Source organism: Melanaphis sacchari, unplaced genomic scaffold (assembly GCF_002803265.2).
Source record: "Melanaphis sacchari strain LSU unplaced genomic scaffold, SCAv2.0 Contig31_pilon_pilon, whole genome shotgun sequence".
NCBI lineage: Eukaryota > Metazoa > Arthropoda > Insecta > Hemiptera > Aphididae > Melanaphis > Melanaphis sacchari.
The window spans coordinates 1,782,898-1,809,070 of NW_020271193.1; the positions used below are offsets into that span (position 1 = coordinate 1,782,898).

The window sequence follows — 26,173 nt, forward strand, 5'->3', positions numbered from 1 at the left end:
CTGCGTACGGCAGCCAAAGCCGCGGAACGAACGTTTTTCCAGTAAACTCATCTACCTACGCGCCCGGCGAGAACAGGGTGGTGACGGCTCCGGGTGGCTGGCATATACGCTCCTCCGTATCTATACCCCCCCGCCGAAGATCCGTTCGCAAACCGGTGGGGAGGGAATGGAAATTAATGGTTTTCGTTTTTGCGCGCCGCGGAGGAGAAACGGAGGCGTGGCTCGCGCGATCGTCGTGCGCACGGTCTGCGCGGCGGCTGGGACCGCGTCGGGACGGCAGCGTCAACGGTGGTGGTGGGCGGCGGGTAGAGCCGACAGCTACGACGACCGCGACGGTGCACTAGCACTACACGACGACGACCGTCGCCGCCACTACACGCCACCGACAGTTCACAGCGGACCGTACTTCACGACGCACTGCTGCTGCAGCTGTCGATCATTGCACTCTGCCGTCGCCTCTACCACCACCATCTCCACCACTACTAACTACTACTACTACTACTACTACTACTATTATTACCACCTGAGTAGTAGGCGTTGCAGCAGTAGCCGACGTGTCTCGGTATCGTCCGCGTGCGGATAACATTAATAAAAAATAGACATCACTCCGCTCTGGGACGCATAAGTTTTTTTTTTTTTCATTCAATTCGAGGCTTATCCCCCAACGCTCCAACTGTCCCAAGTCCCGACCCTCCCGAGACCCGAGTCCCCGCACGCATCACGTCCGTTTTTTCTCTTGACCGTGTCGCCGCAAAACTGGTAACAATTTCGCACCGCCACAGCTACCCGACGTAGTAGTAGCCACGGCACCCAAACGACCGCCGCCGTACCGCACGACCGCCGGCCGCAGCCGCCGCCACTGCTGCACCACTGCAGCGCGCCTTAACGACGACGGACAACCGCACAGCTGCACCAGACCGCACCAGACGCACCGCTATGTCGCATCATTTCGCCGCCGACGGAGACGTCACTGGAGTGCCCCTCAAGTCGACGGTAAGTAATTGCGGCAGCGACCGCGCTTGCCCCACATTATAATAATATACCTATTGCGATATCGTTAATTTAATTGATTTTTATTTTTATTACATTATGTTATTACATATTATTACCTCCCGGGGACACTGCCGTCACCACTTGCACCACCCGCCGCCACTAACCACCGTCCCGTAGATTATGCGTTAACGCCACTGGTTTTGCGCTGGTTCGGCCTTTTGGCGGAAGTATTTTTATTTATTAATTAATTAATTTTTTTTTTTTTTTTTATATATATCGTTTTTCCACCTGCACTCGGCGAAAGCGCAACGCGTGTTTCCCTCCCCGATTTTTCACGAACCCACACGATTTTGTACGTTTTTCCGTCACAACGAGGGGGTTGATACGCGTGTTATCGCACCGCTGCGGCCGCCGACTCACGTGCTGGCCAGATGCCGAGGTTCGATATATATATTTACATATATATATATATAAATATAAATATATATATTTATATGTATATAAATATACGCACCGCGGCACATTGGTTCGCAAAAAAGGGTTTCTATGATAATATGTTGTAAACGTGTTATTATAATATCTATATCAATTGTCTATAGTGTTGTTTAGAAATACCACGGTTTTGATGTTGTGGATACTTGTTATTTAAATTAATTATAAGATTTTCCCTACATAAGATTACAAAAACGTTTTCGCATTCGGTAAAATCAGTTTTTTCCTAGATTTTTCAACTTCTATGGGTTCCTTGAAATCATAATATTAATATATAATATTATTATACTGTTATTTGTATTTGGTGGTACGGCTTTTTTTTTCTTGACACGCTTGCCCGTTTTCAGGTCGGGGTGGGTATACCTGTCTCGGCCGAAGATATAATCCTACAGACTTTCGACAATGATGACAGAAAACTGCAGGTGTGCGTATGTATGCTTTGGAAATCTAATAGAAAAAAATGTATTTTAAAAACCGAATTCTATAACGTTTGTCTCACCCAAAATTCTACACGCTTGGATATTATCTCTACATCATAATATATCTAATAATAATTATGTCATGTTTTTTATAATACTATTATTATTTTTTTAATTTTGTTATAACAACAATGTTCTTCCAACTGAAATGCATGTGAGAGCTTGTTTGTTGGCATGCCACGATTTTATACCATGACGATATAATATTATTTTGATTTTATTATAATATTATATTATTATATACGCAGGGTTAACGAAAAAGTGTTCGTTTATACTAGCGCGTATTGTATCAAAATTTATACTTACACTTTCTGCCAGTTTTATTACAAAAAATGTTGATGACCGTTTATATACTAATAATTAATTACATGTCTAAATGTATACATAATTTAAATAGATTTGTATTAGACGATTGAGTGGACATCATATTCGTATATGTTGTCTCTGTCTTATTAACGTACAATATAGCAAATTTGCATTCAATAGAATCCGTTTTATGCTGTCAGTTGCTCAATTATCTAACTTAAAAGTAAGAATATCATCTAGGGCATTACATAGGCTTTTATCGATATTTTAGTCATTAGCGTTTTAAGTTATAATATTTTTCATAGCTATAACTCAGTTTAAGATTAAAATATCAATAAAAGCCTACGTTATACCCTAGGTATCCTAGGTAACCTTAAAGTTGAAGATTAAGTAAATTTACTCTACGATTAAAACAAACAGCATAAAATGGATTCTGCTGAACTCATATTTGCTACGGTGTCCGTTAGTAAGGCGAAGACGACACATGCGAGTACGACGTCTTCTTAAATACCTATACAATAAAAGATAATAATAATATAAATATATTATTATATTAATAACTATTAATAACTTAGTACACGCAACGTGCCGTACGCGCGATTGTGTGTGTAGCGTGCAAAGACCGCTTTCATTCATTCTGAGTGGGCAACTCGAAATATTGTTACATTCTGTTGTATTTTTTAATTATTTTTTATTGTTTCCATAATATGCCTAGTTCGATTTATATAACACATGCAGACATGCAGTAATAGTAAATTACCACAGTAATAGTATTAATGATAATAATAATAATGATACGATACATTCGTTTATACATAATTACATATGTATAGATATTATTGTTAGTAGTAGTGCTTACGAGCTGCTGTGTTATTGTTTTAATATTATTATTGTTGTTATTTTTTGTAACTTGTAATTAAAATTTAACACTAGCTAATTTGTCACTACAGCAGTGCAGCGTACGAATAAACGGACATCATTACTACATTAGTGTAGTATAACATTTTTACATTATATATTGTAGACACCGCCACCGAATAAAATTCACTTTTTTCATCCATATTTAGTTTTTTTATTGTGACGACAGTAATTACGACACACGGGCTGACAAACAATTTACACAGCTTTTTACGTGGTCTAAAAATCTGTTCGTATCATTCCAGTGTAAATATTGAACATGAATTGGGGTCCGGAACACCAAACGCGATTCCCATTTTATTTATTTTACTACGCGCAGTCGCTTAGGCAGTCTATGTCTAGTTGTTTAGTTAATATTTCTATAAACTATTTGAATCAATTTCATTGGTATTAAAACGATGGTTTATAGGTAGGTTACGTTCAATATATAATAATATGATTGTGATACCACATGCGCGAATGTACGCAACCTTCCGGAATATTAATACACCCGACTTCCACAACACTAAAATTAAACTTACAATGATATTTTGTATTATATTATTATGATTGTATTGCAACAAGATTTTCGAGTTTTACCACAAAAATAATTTTTTTTGAAAACTTGTCCTCACGATTCGTTGTGCTGCATTAGTTAGTCAATGTTACAAATTACAATCGATTCTAATTGTTGGTATTTTTTTCTGGTACCATTACGACTTTTAAAATGGGTTTCAATTTCTAGTTTTGACATCCTATAATGCTGCTTGTACACATGTGTATAATAATATGCCATTATGTTATATTATTTTTATACTTAAACACGTACACAATGAGGGCAAACTGGTTTTACCATTTTCATACAATAATAATGTTATGTTTGTGGGATCCCATTTACCTACTTAAAAATAACCTATTACACCATCCTCAATATACAAGTGATGCCTGCCCATAATCCCATCATCCCAAAATTCTATACTACCACGAGATGTGTTCGTTTACATACTATATAACAATATTATTATATAACATTTTGTTGGTGTAGCAAGACTTGTCAAACATTTAGACTTGTCCATTTAACATTAAATTTGCATGTTAACCGTATAATGTATTAAATGTTAATATGTTATATAGTTGCGAGTCAATCAATCTATTATTCGTTTGCGAGTTGTCCCTTAAACTTCCTATGCCGAACAATATGTTTTTTTCTAGTACTCGTTTTAATGTTTTTTTATTGTATTATTCGTTTGCGGCTTCCATTTTTGTATAATATTATAGTAGTTAATTATAAAGAAACGTCGAAACGATAAAATAAACTAATCGTTAATTTAGGTTTTTTTATTGTATTCAATACAAATATACTTACATTATTCGTATTCTTCAAATATGTATAGGTGAACGTGCGTTTATTCACTTCCACATAACCATATGTATAGCTGATATATACGACGCATATTATGCAAATACATTTAATCAATGTTTAAAAGTCTGTTAAGTATACTTCCGGGCTTTAAAAATAATTATCGATTGGTAAACAATCATCATGACATCGGTATAAAGACGTTAAGTTATTTAATGAGAACGAAAAAAAATTCTAAATAATATGGTATTTGCCACAACAGTATACACACTCTAACATGAATAATTGAAGCGATCGTCGATAAAACTAATAACAATTCAATTTATTTCTACACAACACATTAAACATTAAACAGTGATTTCATTGAATAAAATTGATCCACCGCGTCATTATTTAACCATTCTAGTCTTAAAGTATAATATTCTCTATTTCCATAATGTAATATTTCTTATGAGGGTTCTAACTTTGAACGATTTATTATTATTATTATATTCTTTTGTATATTATAAATGTATAATGCTATTTTTACGGGGTATTTCGATCGCCTATTTTTTATTTCTTTTTAGGAAACAGCTACCCCCTGTAACGCGGTCGAAAATAACTTTGTATACTTTTTTCATATTAATAATGTATTTAAATTCCTGTATAATCATATTGTGTACTAAAACTTGTAGTTGATTACAAAAGTGTCGAGTGCGTTTTAAATTTTAATATGCACTTAAAACGTTATGGCCACTCCTCTTATTGTCGTTGAACAAACATTGTGTTCTATTTTAGTTAGGTAAGCGACTAACCAATAGATGGTTTTTTTAGGACAGAAATGATTGATTTCTATTGGGGTAAGCGGGAAACACGAGAAATGAATTCTATACCAAAAATTGTGAACTTGCTTTATTGAGTAAGTTTAATACATTATAGTCGTCATATTTAATGCTAAAAAAATTTTTTCTTGTTTTACAAATTGGTGATTTCATTAAGTATACTAGTTAGATGTTGTGAATATAGGAAATCGAAACTTTTCGAGTAAATTTCAAAGAACTTGTATTGTTTATAAATAATGTTTTACAAACAAATATGAAAACTGTTCTATAGTTACATTTTATTTTTAAAATATTTCGATGGATATTCTTAAACTGAATTTTTATAAAAATGTTTTTACCTGATCGATGTTAGTATGCTATTTTGTTTGTTAAAAATATATGACTGTTAATACAACTCTATCATAACTATTTGTTCTCGTATATTAGATCTACCTTTTCATATATTTACATAAAAATGGCTATAAAGATAACAACAGAAGTTGATCACTTTCAAAAATAAAACCAATATATTCTATTCTTATTGTGTGTAATATGCGTATGTGGTATTTGGTCGATATGGTTTTACATTTTCTTTATTAAACCGAAAAGTTTTATTCTCTGTCACATCTGATCCAGTATAACTGTTTAAGGAACGCCAAGGTTTGTTTAACATTGAATGACCTGTCGGGGATGGACGTAAATCGAAAATGTTTAAGTCAGTCTGGTCACGTACAAGCGGTGCTTGTTTTGAATATACTTAGTGCAATGTTTTATCTGACGGTCGTGTAAAAAACGGACTGAAGAATAACGTACAGAGTAAAAAATGTAAAACAGTTTTTTTTAAAAATATTATTCTTACTGCATATCGCGCAAGAGGTTGAACAATTTTTCCTATCGATATTTTTTTACTGGCACCAGCTATTTAGTTTTTTCTAAACCCGGTAAGGTCATGTCAAACTTAAAAATAAATTAGAACATCCAAGTAATTCTTGAATGTCAAATGATGTATTTCTTTTCCTCCCACCATACACCTACAGAACCGATGTATATTTAGCATCTGGCATCTCGTACACTGTAGCAACAAAAACACTCGTATGCTGTAAGGGTGGGGAGTCGGGTAAACAACGTAATGTGTTATTATTATAAAAAAATAAAAAATAAAAATGATAATAATTGAAATTAAAAATATATTTCAATGTTGTGACACACTAACATTACATTAACTGATTTCACGAAGTTTATTTTGAAATTAATTACATTTTTCTTTCGAACTGAGTGTGTAGTAACAATTAAAATACACTTAAAATTTTCAAATTATGTGTACAAATGTTAGTATGCAATACAAATTGTAACCAAAATTATTCTTTAAAATATGTGACTTATTTTTAGAAATTTAATCATTATTAAATATTTTAAACAAAGTACGGACTGGTTAACTGATAGTGTTCATTGGCTTAAACATTACCAAATATTATAATTTAATAGACGTGGCCGTATTCATAACAATTTCTTAAAAATGTATAGTAAATACTAATATTATTATCTCAATAAATGGCTTTTACGCTACTATATTCCCTTCCGTAGTAACTGTGCATAGGTTATCAATATAAAATGTATTAGGTACAAGTTGAATGCCAACTTCAGCTTTAACAATATTGGAATAATTAAGTAATAAGACTATTAATATCCGTATTACGTCATCAACCTATATCTCGGTACCTACACAATTGTTATTATAATAAACTGTATTTACTATATGTACACTTATATTTGTTTAATAACAAATGTTATCGTTCAAATCCAAAGCATTTAAATATTTTTTAAACAAAATAATTTCATTCCTATTATGACGTTTAGATCTATATTATACATTAGCTACGGTTACACAAATAATTTAAACACAGTTTCTCGGACGTAATATTATTATTATTGTTACTGTTGTAAGTTGTTGTTCCAACACAGCCTGTTTTAAGATTTATGGCCAATGAACGATCACGGTTAATTCGTTAGAAATAGTAGGTATGATAATATTATTATACACAAGGTACCGCCACAATGCCCTGACGCCATAATCGAGCTCTACCTTATGATGAATAATATTGTTTCGCTACTGTTTCTCTTTTCTTCAGAGATCTCGCTCGTGTTTTCTTCGTTATATACCTATCACACGGATTTAGAATTTACACGCTCAACGCTCATACATGTTCCAGCCAGCGTCGACAACAGCAATAATTATTTATAATTATACAATCTATTATCTCATATTCCCGTTCGTTCGTCGTCCCGAGTAGTTGTTTCGCTACGAGTATATATAATGGTCATTGTTTGAAATTTTACAACCAAACAACCGTTATTACTTATTACGGTCTATGAAAATTGGTGGAAATCCAGTACAATAGTTAGTAATATTAGTATAAATAATATTTAATTTCTTATACCTGTGTATATTTTATATCATTGCGTTTGGTTCGTTTGAACAACAGAACACATCCATTGGAGATTGAGCACAACTTAAAATTGATTCTCAAATAGACACAAACAACAAATTAAAATTAAAACGATTTTTTCGTAAAAACCTTTCATTATAGTTCTAAAACTGTAATTGTATAATAAAATATATGCTTATTATATTTTATACCATAATCATTCATCGTCATATCGAACAAATGTACTATAATTTCTCATATCCGGGGGACCAGAACTATCTAAATATTTAATCGAATTCGATGTTCTCCTATTACGGATACATAATAACATAACTAATCGTGTATCATTATTTTTCGACCAAATCCTTTGATGAATAGTTATTATTCATTGCTAGTAAACCTTCTAGATATTTTCACGATTTGTCTACGTAACACAAATTATAACTATATTATTACTTAAATCCTCTGATGTACTTGCGCATTTTTATTACTTATTTTATTTTTTAATATTTTACAGGCGTGCATGATTATAAAAAGCCATACGATTTCCAGTAGGTAATAGGTTCTCATTCATATAAGCGTATTTTTTTTACGTCTGTTGATAATTGCTTTTTATTTTTTTTATGACCATCGAACTTCGCTTTTATACAGAGACTAGATGTGTGACACACGCTCGTAACAATCGTAACATAAGGACATATCAGAAAAAATAGTTAAACTCTAATAAATAGTAATAATATTAACTGTTTTAGTATAACCTATCGCGTTGACCTCTACATATTACCTTCCGCCTTCCTGTTTTGAGTTTTCTAAGTGATCCTAACCGTGACAACATGGGATGAACTGTTAATATTTTTACACACTATTATCTTCTAAACATTTATTTACGTGAATACGGGTTGATTCGCAAGCATATTCATTCACATTCCTTCCTCCAATAATACAATTTATACTTAAATTCACATTTTAGATACACATTATAGATTTTTTTATAATTCGAGGCGCATCTCTTGTTAATATAAATTATTTTTTTCAAACATTATCCAATTTTGTTTATTTTAAATGTTTATAGATGATTTGTTTGATAATATTGATTATAGTGATTATACACATAAATTGAAGTTTTAACTAGTTTTTTCTAAGTTATTATACTTATTAATTTATTTAGGATATTATTAATCTGTACAAAAGTTGTGAATCACCTCTTCATACATAATATAACTTAAAAACTAAACGATCTATCCAGGTTGAATCAACCATAAAAAAAAACCTTAATCAAAAACTTTTCTTTGAATACAGAATAAATTTAAATTAAACTATGAGCTATACTCGTACCGTACTTAGAGATGTTAATAAGATATATTTGTCATATATAACTGCGTTAAGGGGTTGTCATCTATTGCCTATTAGATAAATTAATATTTAAAAAAAATAATCATTGAACGAATGCATGTAATTAGAGCGGATACAATTATGTCATCTTATTAATTATGTGGATCTCAAGCTGGTATTGGATATCTAAGTCTTTTTTACAAATTCGTTTAACCCTTTCGTCTTTTTATTGCATCTGGAAAACGACTTAAAAAATATTTTCTCCTAGTATATATTTTTAAAATTTTAAATGCTTATTTTTCTAACTAAAAAAAAAAAATCAAACAAAATAAATAAATAATATATAAAGTTAAAAATACATTTATGTAATGTATGTGAACAATATTTATTTTGTGTATTATGATGTTCATTAATCAATTTAAATTAAAATTACTTGGACACCGTAATTAAGTACCTATATTTTAATTTAGTTTTAGGCAACAAAAATACGTTGAACGAATTATACAGTTTTCATGTTTATATTCCAATTATCGTTTTACATTATAAAAAGATAAGGTACTTCATCTACATTTATAATACATTTTGTAAATTATAATTCAACAATAATAATAAAATGCCTGTATTTTATGTTGAAAGCTAAATGTACCTACGTGTCATTTTATATTTTTAATAATTTTCATCATCGTAATAAAATGAAAAACTAAATGATTAAAACGCTTATACCATTATTCAAAGTTAAATTAAATTGCTATAAATTATTATCATATAATTAATTAAAATATTAAATATTATTTAAAAAAATCCAATATTTATTTTAAACAAGATTTCTTGTTAAATAATATTTTCAGATTAATTATTAGTGCATGTTTCAGGACTTTGAGAGCTAAATTTATTTATATAACCCAATATAAGTTTAAAATCTTCATATATTTTTACTTACTTATTATTTAATGTATTTAAAAACCTTATCTTAAATTAATTTATAAAATAAGTTTTTTCAAAGGCTAACTCGTTTTAACAAACAGTACTAAAATTATTGAAAATATTGTTTTTGCATAATTTGAAGTCATTACAAAACGTTATTTTAAATAAATTATGTTTTTATTCTTCTATATTTTTTTAAATATTGCAGTTCTTAATGACAGTATATATTTTTAGTTTCATATTCCAAACAGAATACCTACTTTCAAACGAATATTTAGTTAATTTAGAGGCGCATTTAAAATTTTAATGAGTGAAAGATCTAACATTTTGCGTGATACTCCAGCTTATCTCAACTTAAAGTAAATCGATCATTTGAAATTCTAAGAAAAATATTCTATTTTTAAGAATATTAAATTTAAAATATACAATATCATTAAAAAAAAAATAAAAATGATACAATAAGTAAAAAAATCATTTTTTTCAAAATTGTTGTTTTGCAATGACTTCAAATAGTTAAAATTATGTAAAACTAATATTTCCTTATAAACATTCATACTTTTTCATCAAAATAATGATTGTCAGAATCATCTTGTATATTATTTTTACCGTTAAGAAAGAATGTAACATTATTAATATCATAATTATATCATTCTATAACCCTCGCCATTCAATACCATTGGATATGCGCGGTAAATGGCCATGTCTAACGTTCGTATCACCCGATTATCCGAATAACATGTTGATTGAAAACATTCTGAGATCAGAGATTATGAACATCAGTTTTAAATCGATCCATAGTCCTTTTACAATTTCTTTAGGTACCTATATGAGTTATTATGGAACACAGGTGTTGTATCAATTCCTATTGTATTCTATCAATTTCCATAACAACGTAATACGTATGAATGTCCTTTGCATGAATAGTATATTGTCATGGCGAAGTTCAAGACTTCTATATTTGTGGGAGGGTGATTTAGAGCGAGGAGGGAGTCGTCTTCTGTGCAAGTATATAATATTTTTACCATCAAATATTTTCGACGGTGTATGGTATTTTAATAACATTCATTATGATAATTTCACAGTAATATAACGGATTGTAACATAATATTATCAGTATTTTGAAACACTTAAATATATTAAAATATTATGATAGTTGTATGTAGTATAATGTGTTTCTGTATACCAACATTATTATGTGTACATAATAAACGCGTAATGTGTATAATGTATAATATATTTGTGTATGTAATGTATATTACGAGTACATTAAACCGGTGTAATATGTGAATGTGTGATTTATAACGTGGATTTCAATGACATATGGTCAATGGCATCGTATTCGCGATTTAAAGCCTCGTGGGTATGTAGATTTCCTACCTGTTTGACGAGAACCTATGAAATCGAAAAATGTGTCTTCAACTTGCGTCTGGTCCAAATGAAATACCAGCTGCCCGGTACGTGATCAATATTTCTCTTGACTTAGTGTAGCAAAAATACATAATATTAATCAGTATATTAAACAGAAACGATCGTTTTCTATAATATCCATATTATAATAATTTCGGTGAAACTTGTAAGTTGTGTTCCACGAACGCCGATACTGAAACGTAATAAATTACAAATATTCGGCGTAACGTAAGAGAGGCGGCGCCGATGTACAATGTACACTGATAATAATAATAATATAATAGTATAATAAAAGTGAAACGTAAAAAAAATAAAAGGACAAGTCGTCATCGTCTCGCCGATATAGTAGCGGTCAAAGCCTAAAGGTCGTGGTGGTCATCGTTGTCTCGTCATGGATTTATCAATCGAGAGAGTTACGTACATGATGCGGAGGAATAAAAATAATGATAAAAAAAGTGTTGTTCCTAAAGTAAGAGGAGTCAGGACAGTTACAATGATTTTTTTTTTTGAACTCCACTGTTCGTCCATTAATACGTTAAAAATAATACCTATGTCATTAAACATGTCATACTTGTGACCTACCCATGTTAATCGTGATCACGAAAACGATGATCGAAACGCTCGTTTATCGCAATGCAAAATCGTCGGATGCTAACCAAAACCCAACTGTCCGTATAATACCGTAGAAATGAAAATATAACGTGTTATTATGATATATTTTAACCGATGCAGTACTATAGGGGAATTTTTAATTACAAATTTTTACCTGTTCTGTATTCAAAATCACATTACATTTTAACAGTCGATATCCCTAAAAAAGAACATCACGTTTGGCCATTAAAATGAAAGGAGTATAATAAACCTTTTGTTAGGAATTATAAAAGCCATTTATGATATAAATTATTCACTGTAATAGGCACCAATAATATTAATTATGTACGTGAAAAATGTGTGAAGTTAAATGTATTTATAAAAATCAACAAGACAATAATATCAAATATAATAATGATTAAAATATGTGAAAAATATAGTCAATTAATATATTTTATAATAATTAATAAAAATAAAAATATAAAATAAATATAAGATAATTAGAAAAATATAGACTCGAATGTTATTTTTCTGTTATCGAATTTCCACTATTTTCATTTTGTAAATTGCTCCACTTATTGTTCAGTAGCGTTTCATTGTTACGCTATCGTCGTTTTTTTATGTGCCTTCAAATTTGGCAGGATACATGCGTACAATTATTATGCGAAAATAAAAGAACTGGATTTAAGTGAGTTTTATATTAATAATATCAAATAATATTATAATGATAATAATACAATAAATTATTTTATATTATGAAAACTCATTTAGTCAATTCCACTAAAATTATCCCTAATATTCAAGTCGACATGTATCTACTACCTAACCTGTAATAATTAATATAATTCATAATTACAATAACAGTATACTTAGTACTTACCGTATACCAATCGACAATCGTTTCCACGAACAGCGTGGGTTGTCTTAAATTTACCGAATGACAAACCCTCCCACACACGCGTTTCACCCTGGCGTGTATAAAATACGACCGCAATACGACGACGGACTTATCGACTCAGCCTTTATCAGAGATATTTCTGTAAAATCCAATTATTGAATAAAATTATACTGTACGGTTCGAAGTAATAGTGCGCGACGCACGCAATGTACAATTTAAATTTAGCAAATATTGCGTAGTAGATGTTTGATTCAAATTAAAAGGACGAACATTGTTTTTTTATAATTTCGTAAAATTAATATATGATGTTTATGTATATGGACGAATGACGTAATAATGTAATAACTATTATTTGTATAAGTTTCGAAATTGTTTTGTTGTTTAACAATAAAACCTCACTCAAATATTTTTGATCCATGTCCGACGACGACAACGATTACATTTTCATTTTTTACGGACAATACAATACAATATATAAAATAATTGTATGCAAACAAATCATTTTTGTGTGGCACACCGGCAATATAATATAATAATAATAACGATTTGTATTTTCAATGTGATCATATATCGAGCTGGCGGCTAAAAGTAGAGTTGCACATGTAATACACATTATTGATTTAAAAATAGTGTACCACTTTTTTTGAAGCAACGTCTATGTACAGTGAATATTTTGTATTGCTATGTTTCGGTAATCGGTATAGATTTGTAAAATATTCCATTTAAAATAAGAAATTTTCCATTGTAAATATCGTAAAAAAATTGCTAATCTAAATGGACTAAACGTTACATTTTACAACCGTCAACATTTTTTTGACAGATTCGGTATTTCTATTTTATCATTAACTAATAACTATATAAAATAAATCATTGATTCATTTTAAATTACGTTTTTGTCAACTGGCACATTCAATAAAGAACTTAAGATTTACCTTTCTAATCCGGACTTATATGTATATTTTATTTGAACAAAAGTATAGATAGTGATAATTTCATAAAATTTGTCTTACTATTCCTATTATGTAGAAATAGGTGTAGAGTACATTAAATTACTTAGAATGATTCTAAAGTTCTAATTACATGTTACGTATTACATCGCAGCGTGACAAATATCGTAAAAAGGTCTCGATCATCTCTCTCTAAATCATATAATCATCACTATCGGCAAGTAAAATACTTGTATTTCCCTATAAGATTTAAATATTTGTCATTCGGTGCCTCTTAATATATTATAATATATAATATATGCATGTAATATAATAGGTATTTGGTTGCAATCGATTCTATTTTCGATCAGCTTTCTACCATATTCTCCAGCTACTGTATCAAATACTCAAGCAACTCTGTATAATAATTGTATGCGCCACAAAAACGAATTGAGTTAGGTCATGTTGTTTTCGTTGGTATACAACATAATATTATGCAATCTCTGCATTACAAAAATCAATTACAGCCGTCAAGTATGATTCAACTGTGAGCGATTATGGATTTATAATAAGGAACTAGAGGAATATAAATACGAATTGAAACACCGACAGTTGCAGGTTTCGGGGTGAATAGTATTACCCATGTTGGCCTTAACCGTCGCGGCTGAGTCGTCTCGGGTACGGCTTTTATTTTATTTTTGCCCTCCGGTGTGCGTCATTCGGCTGTAGCTCTACTGCCGCCAAATATCGATTTGAACGCTTTCGGAAAGAGTATAATGTGTGCATACCACGCTTGTGTTCATACAAAAGCGCATGCTATTTCGGAAGTTGTAATTGTCTTTACGGAAGCCAGCGGTGATTACTGTCGCCTCGCCGGTGACATAATTTCAGTTTTCAATAGAGGAAGTCAATAGTTTTAACCAGTTCTCATATTATAGTTTTACAAAAAAAAAAAAAAAACACTACTATAAAATATCAAAGGTTTTTTTATAAATCTATAAGTGGTTGTTCAAAATTTTTATTGTGGTAGTTGATACACATTATCAATGGAATGAAAAAAAGTAAGTTAAGAAATACAATTTGATGGAACCATAATATTATTTATATTGTGGTTGTACATGTCTGCATACAAATATTTGTAAACGTGTATCTAATATTTATGTAATATCCGCGTTATTCTGTTTGACAGTAGAAGAAGAATACACAAATAATAGCTTGCATTTAAAAATACATAATAATATATAGACTGATATAAATTATTATGTTTTTTTCACAGAACCAACTTATATCGCATAATTTACACCAAATCTTATACATATATTATACATGCCTATTTATTCGAACTTAAAAACTACAATATAAATTAATAATCACAATGTATTAAATTTCCTTAAAGTTATAAAAATAGTTATGCTTTTATCAGCAATCATTGGACCTTGAGTTGCTTGTGAAATCAGATAGTGGAAAATGCCTATTTTGTCCCCTTTCCAAAATTGATGCACAAGTATTGATATGCTCGGCCGGATTATAATTTTCGGATGTGAAATTGAACTATATTTTATTATTTCACGTATAATATATTAATATCTATGCATGGATGAATTGATCAATCGACGACCTTGCTATTCGGCATGCCATAAATTTGTCTGTCATAACAACGGTGCATGTTTTTGATACGTACATCGAAATGTGGTAGTTCTCTGTTAATCCTGTCGTTTCAATTTGTAATAGGCACCAGTGCACCACCGCGGCTTCATTTCGTTTACACACACTATACACAACCTCGTCAGTGGCGTTTTAGAGAGTATATTTTATATTGGAGGATGCCGTATATTAAATTATTTATATTATAATCATCGATTTGTAAATTACTAAATTGTCTGTACGCTTTCTACATAACAAAATATCGTGAGGCATAATAATATGCTCTGATAAACATTTCAAAAAGCATGATATTGTTTTCGCACATCTTGAATAACAACTAATCTGAAACAAACGTAACTGGAATCATTGGGATTGACATTTTTGAACTTTGTAACTTTGAAAGTAATAATAGTTTAGTAGAGTTGACAAATGATGAACATCATTTAGTTAAAATCAGTGTGTTTGTTTTCATTCGATCCTTAGAATTTCAAAAACGACATCTTTATCGGGCAGTGTTTGATTTGAATTTAGTAATCTTCGTTGGTATTTCATTTTCTTCTGCAAAAAGTGATATATGAAAAGAAACCTTAAAAAAACAAAACACACCACTCATCGTTGTCAACAACGAAAAAAATACCAATGAAATACGCATTTCTCGACGCGTTCGGCGTCTCAAAAAGTAAAAAAAAGGAAAATTCAAATATAATTTATATCCTCCACCTCCACTTGAGAACAATTTCACCAACACTTAGCCGATATATAACGATGCAGTACGTATATTTGTATAATATAACATGACTCGCGTCCACGATAAACTGTTGAAATGTCATGTCTCTATAATAATAGGTTTACACAGATTATATTTTATGTATCTATATATGAATCGTACGTGTGTGTATTTACCCTGCGTTTATAGCGTGAGACGGTCAAAAATCGATTTTGACATAACAGCGGCGATGGCGACAACTACGACAATAACTTTGACGCGTCGTCGTTAACAATATTATAACAATATGAATAATATGATGTATTTTATGTCATATTATGTTTGCGCGAAACCGAATTTGTACGGACGACACGTAGTCTTCGAGTTATGTTGTGTACATTATTTTTTGTGTATTTGTTCACAAACGATATGTACACTCGGTCATTACTGTTTTTTACTATGAAAAAACATTTGTTTTCGTGTTCTTGTTCTCGTAGAGTTCTTCGTCTTGAGACATATGTCACATCATTTACATCTTGTGTCACAATCGAGTAAATAAATAGACTTGATGGATATCGCACGGCGTTTTAATAAAATACTCTCAAGTACTGACCTAACAGTAGGTTTTATAATATTGTGTACCTACTTGTATACCAAATATTTAGGTAAATTATATCCGTATCGTCAACAAGTACACACTACACCGGTCATAATATGATAAAATATATTTATGGTCATTTATGTGTTAAGATCATTGATATAATTAAAGAGACTTATCCTTGTATTTTGCCTTTTCTGGAATTTTTACCAAGTCCTCTAAAAATCAGGAATTTATATTTTGTTATCAACTTAATACCTATATAGTCATAATTGGTTTGTCAAATCATTTAATATTCAAGAAAAATACATCTAATGCTTAAAGTATTTAGATTACAAATTAATAAAATTGAAACTGTAAATTTTGTTGTTGATATTGTCTTTTATTATTATCTTATAGTTGTGGACTGAGTTATATTTGCATATAATATAAATATCCTTTATTATAAAGTATAAAAACCTTTAGTACATATATATCTACCTGTTCTACCTATTATTATTATACGTATTATACATGGAGGTATACATTTATAATATAGTTTATTAACTTGCATTAGTGATTATACTCTCATGCTGGTAATTATTTGATAGTTTTGTTCGAGTTTAGAAGCATTTTTCAAGTCGATACGTTGTATGTTATTATTTATGTTTTATGCAAAGTGCCTTATTTGTTAGACGTGGTGCGCAAAACCCACCAAGCCTTTTTTAAATTCTGATTTTGCAGAACTAGCCCCCGTCACAGGTCACAACTAAATTCTAGTTACGCCCTTAATACTTTTATGGACGTGTATAAAGTTGTAGTACCTATGCAAGTATGTAGGAGACAGAACTACAGGAGTGTATATTGTGTTTTCATTCTTTTTAGCAACTATATAGTTCTTTTATTTATTTTTTTTCGGACAATGAGCTCTGTTATTGGCGAGGTCGGCGTGTATGCGCCGGCTCCACACCGCCTCCGGTCCCCGTCCGTTTTCCAGATCAATACCAGTCGAACCGCCTGTTACCGGACGTCCGAAACCTACAGTCCGGACGACGCTTTATAACCTCTGTTGACGCGCCAAAAAGCAGGCTCACCGTGCACATGCGACATACACATGTCATATCGTACCGACAATTAGTAATAATAATTTTTTAACCGCGTTATGTAAATAATAATAACCGTTAAATTATGATAATTATACCTATTATACGTGGGTTAATTTATTAAGTAATAATAACGTGTTTCTTACGCATCAAAACATAATCGTTAATAACCGCTATTTTTTTGTTCATTTAAAATTAGTTTTTACTATATCGCCAGATTACTTGTAATCGTAGTATCAGTTTTCGTGATACCTGCATTAATATTAATATATCAACTACGATAATCCTAATCCCGTGACTGTGTAATAGTAATGTAAACAAACATCGCGTAATGTTTCCACTGTACAATCATTATAAAAATTCAATTTATCTATCGATTTTAATCGATAAGACTTTAACGCTGATAGTTATTCTCTGATTACTCTAATATTACAAGTTATGTTTTTATGGCGATAATCATTCCAATTTGTTTAAGTGATGTTTTACAATATTATTGTACCATAATAGCTCGGCATGTCCGTGTGTAATACGGCGGTAGGTTTCGTATTGACTCTACCAGATGTAGCGAGCACGTGTATAAAGCGTGATATTCGCGTGTATACCATTTCTCATTTTACGTACAGGCATGTGTGCGGTGAAAAAATACCAGGTTGTGCGCCTGCCAAATGCCTTCTCTCTCTCACTCTCTTTCTCTTTCTATATCTCTCCATATAATATACATCATATCTTAGCTACCTCCTCCCCATATTTTTATCTCTCGCTATCTCATTTGCTTTGGTGTGCATTGTGCATCAGCATCAGGAAAGCAGTCCAATCATCTGTCCTGTCTACTAAATATATTATTGTTGCCCCGTTCAGATAACATCGTTATCACAAACTATACGATGGCAAAAAATAGCAATTTATATATGCGCCGGGAAAGCCGGCACTGCCACGAAGATTGTGCGAAATGTTTTTTATATGCGCGTACGCTAGAAGAGAAATGCAATCCGAAGAGCGAATAAATAAAATAAAGAGCACAAAACACGAGCACGGACTATTCATTATGTATTCAGGCCAGCCGACCAGTCTGTACCTGAGCCCAGGTTACTGCAGGAGAGCCGTGTATCTCCGAGCGCACCTGTGTGAACACACACGCCTGCATATCATAATTGATTTTTCTTTTTTCTCGTAAGTCGTCGTCTGCCCACAACCCGCTCACAACTTTAACGCAGATTTTTATTGCACCATTTAAACAAATATACGCAGTCTTCGGCCGAATTAGACACGTGATCTGTAGTAGAACCGTACACGGTAATCGTTCAAAAAATTGAAATATTGAAATCTCACAAATAATATACGTTTTCGTCGGTTGTGGAATTTCATGTCGATGAAATAATAAACTAGAATCTCGTTAAAAATGATGAACTGGTATACAAAAATTATATAATTGCCTAATTTCAGTTAGCATTCGAGTTATATTCAAAACAAGTTTGCTGCTTTAGCGATTAAATAATAATACGAGTATATAATATACCTACAGATCTTATACACAGTGATGAAAAAAAGGTTCTAAAGTGTTCTAGTCTAGTCGTGTGAGATATATTATATAATTCCGCAGAGATTCGAAATATATTATCGGGAACCAAAGTGACCTTTAACGCTGGGATTTGACGCAAGAGTTTATACTTCTATATCGCCGTAACTCACTAAGTCGAGGATAAACAAACAAAAAAAAAGAAAAACGATAGAGTTGTTTTATTGTTGACCATTGCAACCTTTTCGGCTTTGAGCCGCACACGACTTGCGTTGTCTTCCTACAACTCTATTGTTTTCAACAGTGGTTTCAATTTATTGTTCTTGGATCACAACTCGCAAGCGTAATGTAGGCGTGTATAACAATTGGCGTAGCCGACGGTCGTAACTTCGTAAGTCGTACAATTTTATCGATAAACGGGTTTTATACTTTAATATAAATTATGTACCTAGTTACACGCACACACATATACACACTCACGCGTATATGATTACATTTTCACACGTTTTTCTTTATGATATTGTATAGTTTATAATAATAATATGTTGTACGTACGTCGAACACACGATACGCGGTCACACAATATTCGCCTACAGTGACGGTTTATCGACTTGCGGCGATTTATCTACAATTTATGCGCTGGTTAGAATATAACGTGATAAACACGCGCCGAGAATGACTAGAAAATCGGGATTTGCTTTTTGCTAACATTTCGCTGATTTGCTGATCCTCTCAATCGCTGGAGGCAGCTAGGTATAATGAAATATATATCATATTCGTTTTTGGGACGCTTGACGTCGTTACACGCGCCCGCGGTCGTCTGAAATATGCCGAATCGTGATTTATGTAAATTAGCTGTCCGTATAAAGGTTTCGCTCGATATTCCTGTTTTTGCATGTGAGCAACTACACGATTGTCAGAAATATCGTTCTTTGATAGCATATGCCCCCCACGCAGATTAGTATAGGGTAGTGAGTGGGATTTAAATCATCAGAAAACTTCCTTTTTTTTTTAAGTCTTCAATGTCATATCCATCTCATGCATCATTTTAATACACGTGACTGTCATCTATTAGTTGGATATTGAAAGTTATATCAGATTATACATTATTATTTCTAAATATATTTTTAATGTACATTATATACCACTTTCTTTATGAAATATGTAAAAATTTGTAAAGTTTCGAGTCTTAATAAATTCTTATCTTCGTCGAATATTACCGGGTACCGGCTCGTCTTTCTTATGGATAGAGATCTGTTGCTACTGGTCAAAAATTAAACGACATGAAGGAATTCAGAATTAAGTGTACGTCAAGACATCTATATTAGCTCGCCATGTTCGAGGCCCGTTGGTTGTGATTCTTACACTTCAAGTGGCCAAATTATTCATCACTACGCATTCAAAACACAATAATACGAAATACCGATTGCGCGTGTTCATAGTAATTATTATTATTATTATCATATGCCGAAAGCAGTTTCGTTATTTTTCATCATTAATACAATGTGTACCTAGCAGCAATGCATGGTTTAAGTTATTATATACGTAATATACATTTATATGTATTGAATAAAGCTTACACAATGGTGTGAATTAGACAATACGAAAACCGCACTTATAGAACATGCCAATAACCTTAGTCGATATAAAATATAATATTTGTATGACTAGAGACGTGTATGGTGCAAATGATGTGTAGGAAACGATATCTTATTATGATAAACATTCGAACGAAACTAAAAAGTATTAGCAATTTTTGTATGTAATCGCCTTGAACCCGATTTTCAGTAACATAAATTCTATATAAGTATCTAATACTCATTAATTATTATATGTACAGTCGTCGAGTGACTATTAACATTATAAACAATATTCCCGTCATGTACCTATTTTATCGAAATTCTTACTAAAAAAAACTTTGTAACATTAAACGTTACTTGTACCTAATTACCATTAGGTATTAATTTGTTAAAATAAATTAAATTTTATCTTATTATTTTATTATTATTATTATTATTATTATATTATATATTTGTTACAAAAACTAGGAGTTGGAACAAAGTAATCTAATTCACGAGTTTATTTCACATCAATAATTTTAGAACTTATAATATATACGTGTATATATTGACCATTATGATAGTTTGAAGCGTATATCTTATTTTATTTGTTAAAAAAAAAATTTAATATTAATAATACCTATGATAACTAGTCAATCCGGTCGAGACTACATCTTTCTTACAACATTCAAGGTTTACATTCATCTATTTATTAAAATAGAAAATAGGAAACAATACATATTTAATTTTTTTATTGAAAATGAATAATTACAATCTATAAATGTATAAAAGTACAATAAACAATATTGGTTACACGTTAAAGTGACTGGATTAACTGAAATGGTTAAACAGTAATTCTTCAGTATAGTACCATTTGATAAATTTTATATAAATCTCAAAATATCGAAATAAAATATAATGAATTTACTACTGTGTAATTTAAATTTTAAATATATTTATATATATATATACTCGTATATATTTTAATTTAATTGCATATATACATTATACATTTTTATATTAGAATTTTGTGTAGTTGATAAATTTTCAAAATCAGCAATTTAACGGGTTTTCTTTTTTGGCATACTTTCAATAACATTAAATTACTGTAGTTTCCTAATGAATGTGTTAATTATGAATTATGACCTACAAAATATTATAACTGTATTTATACATAGATATACCTACATATATTGTTAAATTTTTATGCTTAAGGCTCAACCTTCACTTGTTTCCATTGGACTTAATAAAATCCAAATGTTATCAAAAAAAAAAAAAAAAAATGGTGTGATTATTAGTTGAAGAGCTTTATGGTGCCTATATTATAGTAAATAAACATAACCTTTGTCTTGATATAATAATATGTTCTAAATTACTTTAATAATTATAAACATTAATCAAAGCGTCCGTTATACATACATATTAAAATCAATCACGTTTATTTGATATTTTTTATCGCTACAAAAAAAAAAAGAATTAATTATATTCAACTCTATTGCAATTTGTAATGTGTACTTATATAATTTGTAATGTTATTTAATAATAAATACATACAGTATATATGTATATTATAATATATAGATATCTATATATTTTTTCGACCAGTTTAATAGTTATTCAGTATGGTAAGATTAATTATAGATCTATATTTTATAAGTGTAATATTGAATGAATTTCGGTTTTCATTGATTTTTTTTTTTTAATACATAATATTAATTATAATTTAATTTATTCAATAAATTATTTAATATTCCTTGCTATTTTTAAAAGTTTGGAACATTATTTATCGAATGAGAACACACAAAATCAAATTTGTGAATTATTATGAATGGATCTAATATATTGATATGTCTAAATATAATATATTTTGAAATATTCTGGTTAAATTATTTTATCTTAACGATTATGTTTATTACTACTATGAATCTGTTAATCTGTAATATCGTCATTAAATTTAAATCTATTGAAAATATTAAAATAAATATATAAAACAAATTAAAACTAAATAAATTCCACTTAAAAATTAAAACAATTAGGTCATGAATTTCTAGTTTTTTTCAATTTGCGTAAAACTTTATGTATTCTAAAACTATGCTGCTCTACACACTTTTAAACCGTCTTGTATGATTTACGACAGTAATGTTTAATAATATGACTATTTTGCTAAAGTATTTCACTTTAAACGTTAAATTTAAATGTTATTATCTGCTTAATATTGTGTAGAGGTTGAGAAAAAAATACATACTAAGCTACTTTTAAACTCGTTGTGTCAGTGAATTCTTTGATCCCATATTTGTTTAGGTTTTTTTTTATTTACACTTAGAGGTACACTTGTTCAAATAAATGACTAATTTATTATTTAAAAACGCATTTAGATGTTATTTTGAAAACATTTTTCATATACAACCGATGCAGTAATGCCACGTGCTGAATGTCTATTACACTTCTTTTTTTTTTTTTTTTTTGACTTTAATAGATTATTTATTTATTTCACGTTATTATGTTTACAATAATAAATTTAATTGATTATCGATATTTTAAAATCTGTCAAAATTTTAGTAATTCTAATAGTTATTGTCATTGCCTAATAGTTAAAAAAAAACATTGTAGTAAGTACGATGTATTCAGTTCAAACTTTACAAATTAGATTTTTAATTTGTATATACTTCATTCTATGTTAAATATTTATTACACCATTAAAAAAAAAAAAAAAAAACAATACATATGTATTGAATTGCATTTATAGTGTGCCGTTTAGTATACATTTCTAGAGCCTATATTTTAAAAATGTCACTATATATGGATAAAAAAATATTATATTGCTTTTTTTTAATTACTTTAGTGTATACAGCTGTATTGTTTGAAATTTTTTTATCAACAAATCATATTACTCGTACCTCAGGTAAGATAATTGAAATACCTATGTTAGGTAAAAACAGAGTTTATTAAAATAAAATTTCGTTTAAATTTAAAATTGAAAGTTATAATATCATATTGTGCAGAAATATCATTATTTTTTATTTAAATTTATGTTGAATTTTTTTTATATTCTACAAACGTAAACATTTTTAAACTACCCCCGTTAACAAAAACCAAGAATAACACCGTTGTCACAATTCATATCTATTTATAAACACAAACAACGCTGTTTGTGTCGTATTGATATATTAATTTTTTTATTAAAAACAATAAGAGATTATTACGTGTCATTATTGCGACGCACTCTAGTGATGACCGAGGCGTTTATTATAATGGAATAATTAGTTTTAATTAAAAACAGACATTGTGCGTCCTCAAATATTTTATTTTTATACCAAACGATAATCGTGATAAATTAACATCAATTCTCGGAACACGTCCACATATTCAACGTTGTTTCTCTTAATTGTTTTAATATATTCTGAAATCGCCTTCGATGAATTTTTGCCGTTCTTACATAATAATTTATCAATTGCGCTACAAACAAAACGCCACTGTTTACTGCTCCAGATATTGTATGTACACACGCACAATGTATATAATATGTATATGAAGTATGCATATAGCGGCCCTTCAACGGGTCACCGAAGTCAAGGGTAAATCAATTGTATAAAATAATATTGAACGCCTTAAGTCGCCGTTTGCTTTTAACGAATAGAGAAAAATCGATAACTATTACGCATATGGATAAATGATGTGAATCAATTGAAATTACTAGACAAGCGATATGATGTACTTGGACAATGACGCGTGTACCTATATTAGCTGCAAGTTTAAGTGGCAATTTTTATATTTATTTAGTGTAATTATTTGTAGTTATTTTAATCGTCGTTACTTAATAATATACATGTATGTTTATATTAATAAAACTTCAGTGGTAGTTTTGAGAGATTTATACCCCTCCAGTTTCTTAAAACTTAGTAAACTATATTTAGTATAAAAATAAATGAAAAAAATAAAAGTTTTTGGTAATTACTAATTATTTACAACACACTTTTTTTAACATAACAAGAATGAAATTTAAGTATACGCTTTGACAGTTTTCAGCAAGAGGATTAAAATATTTTTTTTGCAAATTTATTTATGCCATGGTATTAAGTAGATTTAATATCAATGTTTAATATAATACCAAACATAATACACACCATCATATCGGTAGTTTGTGTATGATTTGTAATATTAATAAATTTTAATTACCTACCTCTCTATTTATGTAGAGTCGCTATGTTATAATTTTATGAAGATCTAATAAGACTTTTATATAATAAGTAAATAATTATAATATGTTAATTTTATTTTTAAAATAAAACAGTCTAATTGTACTTAGTTATGTTTGAATTAAACTATACTTTAAAATAGCCCGTTCGAAAATATCGATTTTTGATTTAAGATTACATCTCTTCCTTTACATTTTATACTCAAATTATAACTTTTAAGTAGTTAAATATTTTTATGATCCGATATGATTATTTTCGTGTAAAAATAAATTTAATGTCTTTGTTAACAAACAAAATCGGAATATATTATATAATATAAATCTTAAAAAATTCCTTTTACCTCTTTCAACTTGCAACGTTTATAATTTTAACAAATAAACGAGTATTTTCGTTTCTATTTAAGGTTTATTTATTTATAAGCGTATACATATATTTTATTGTGGTGGTATCTAATGCAATTTTTTCTTTATAATGGCATATCATTTGATAAAATTAAATTTAAATTATCGTCAAGAATTTATCGCATTGGAATAAAAAGCATTTATATTTTTATTTTTCTAATAAAAAAATTACTTAGTATTTAAAAATTATAAAAATAATTTTTTTCAACAATTACAGGTTAGGTGCCAAATAAATCTTCTTAGATTTTAAAATTGAACTATTTATAACTGCTTGGTAAATTCCATTAATAATACTTTTTTATACAAAAATTAAAATAGTTAAATAAGCATTAATTTTAAATTCCTATAAAATTAAAACAATAATAACTATGAAAATTAAAAATTCATACTTTACCTTTTTTAAGAAAAAATAATGTTCAAAAATTTTAACTCCATCTCCAACATTCTGTTATTTAAATTATGTTTTATCGAACACTCCAACAAATGATAATTCAAACTAATTTTATTAGTAATATCAAATATTATTAATATTGTATTTTTAAAACTATTAATATAATTATACTCAGAAAAAAAAAATTAAATAAATTAGCGTCCAACACTTTAACCATTATTTGCAAAACTAACTAATTGTGTTATGAAC

At 29.8% G+C, this 26,173-nt stretch overlaps 1 protein-coding gene across 3 annotated transcripts in view; it reads left to right on the forward strand.

Moving 5' to 3' along the window:
- Positions 1-363: 363 nt before the first annotated feature.
- The window catches only part of LOC112596299 (proton-coupled amino acid transporter-like protein pathetic), a 34,540-nt gene continuing 8,730 nt past the window's right edge, over positions 364-26,173 (forward strand). The window contains exons 1-2 of one of the 3 annotated variants that reach the window (XM_025341899.1): positions 364-993; positions 1,833-1,913. In XM_025341899.1, coding sequence (XP_025197684.1) covers positions 937-993; positions 1,833-1,913 — 138 coding nt within the window. In that variant the 5' untranslated portion in view covers positions 364-936. The remainder of the gene's footprint in view (positions 994-1,832; positions 1,914-26,173) is intronic. The other 2 variants (XM_025341900.1, XM_025341901.1) reach the window with 2 other exon arrangements.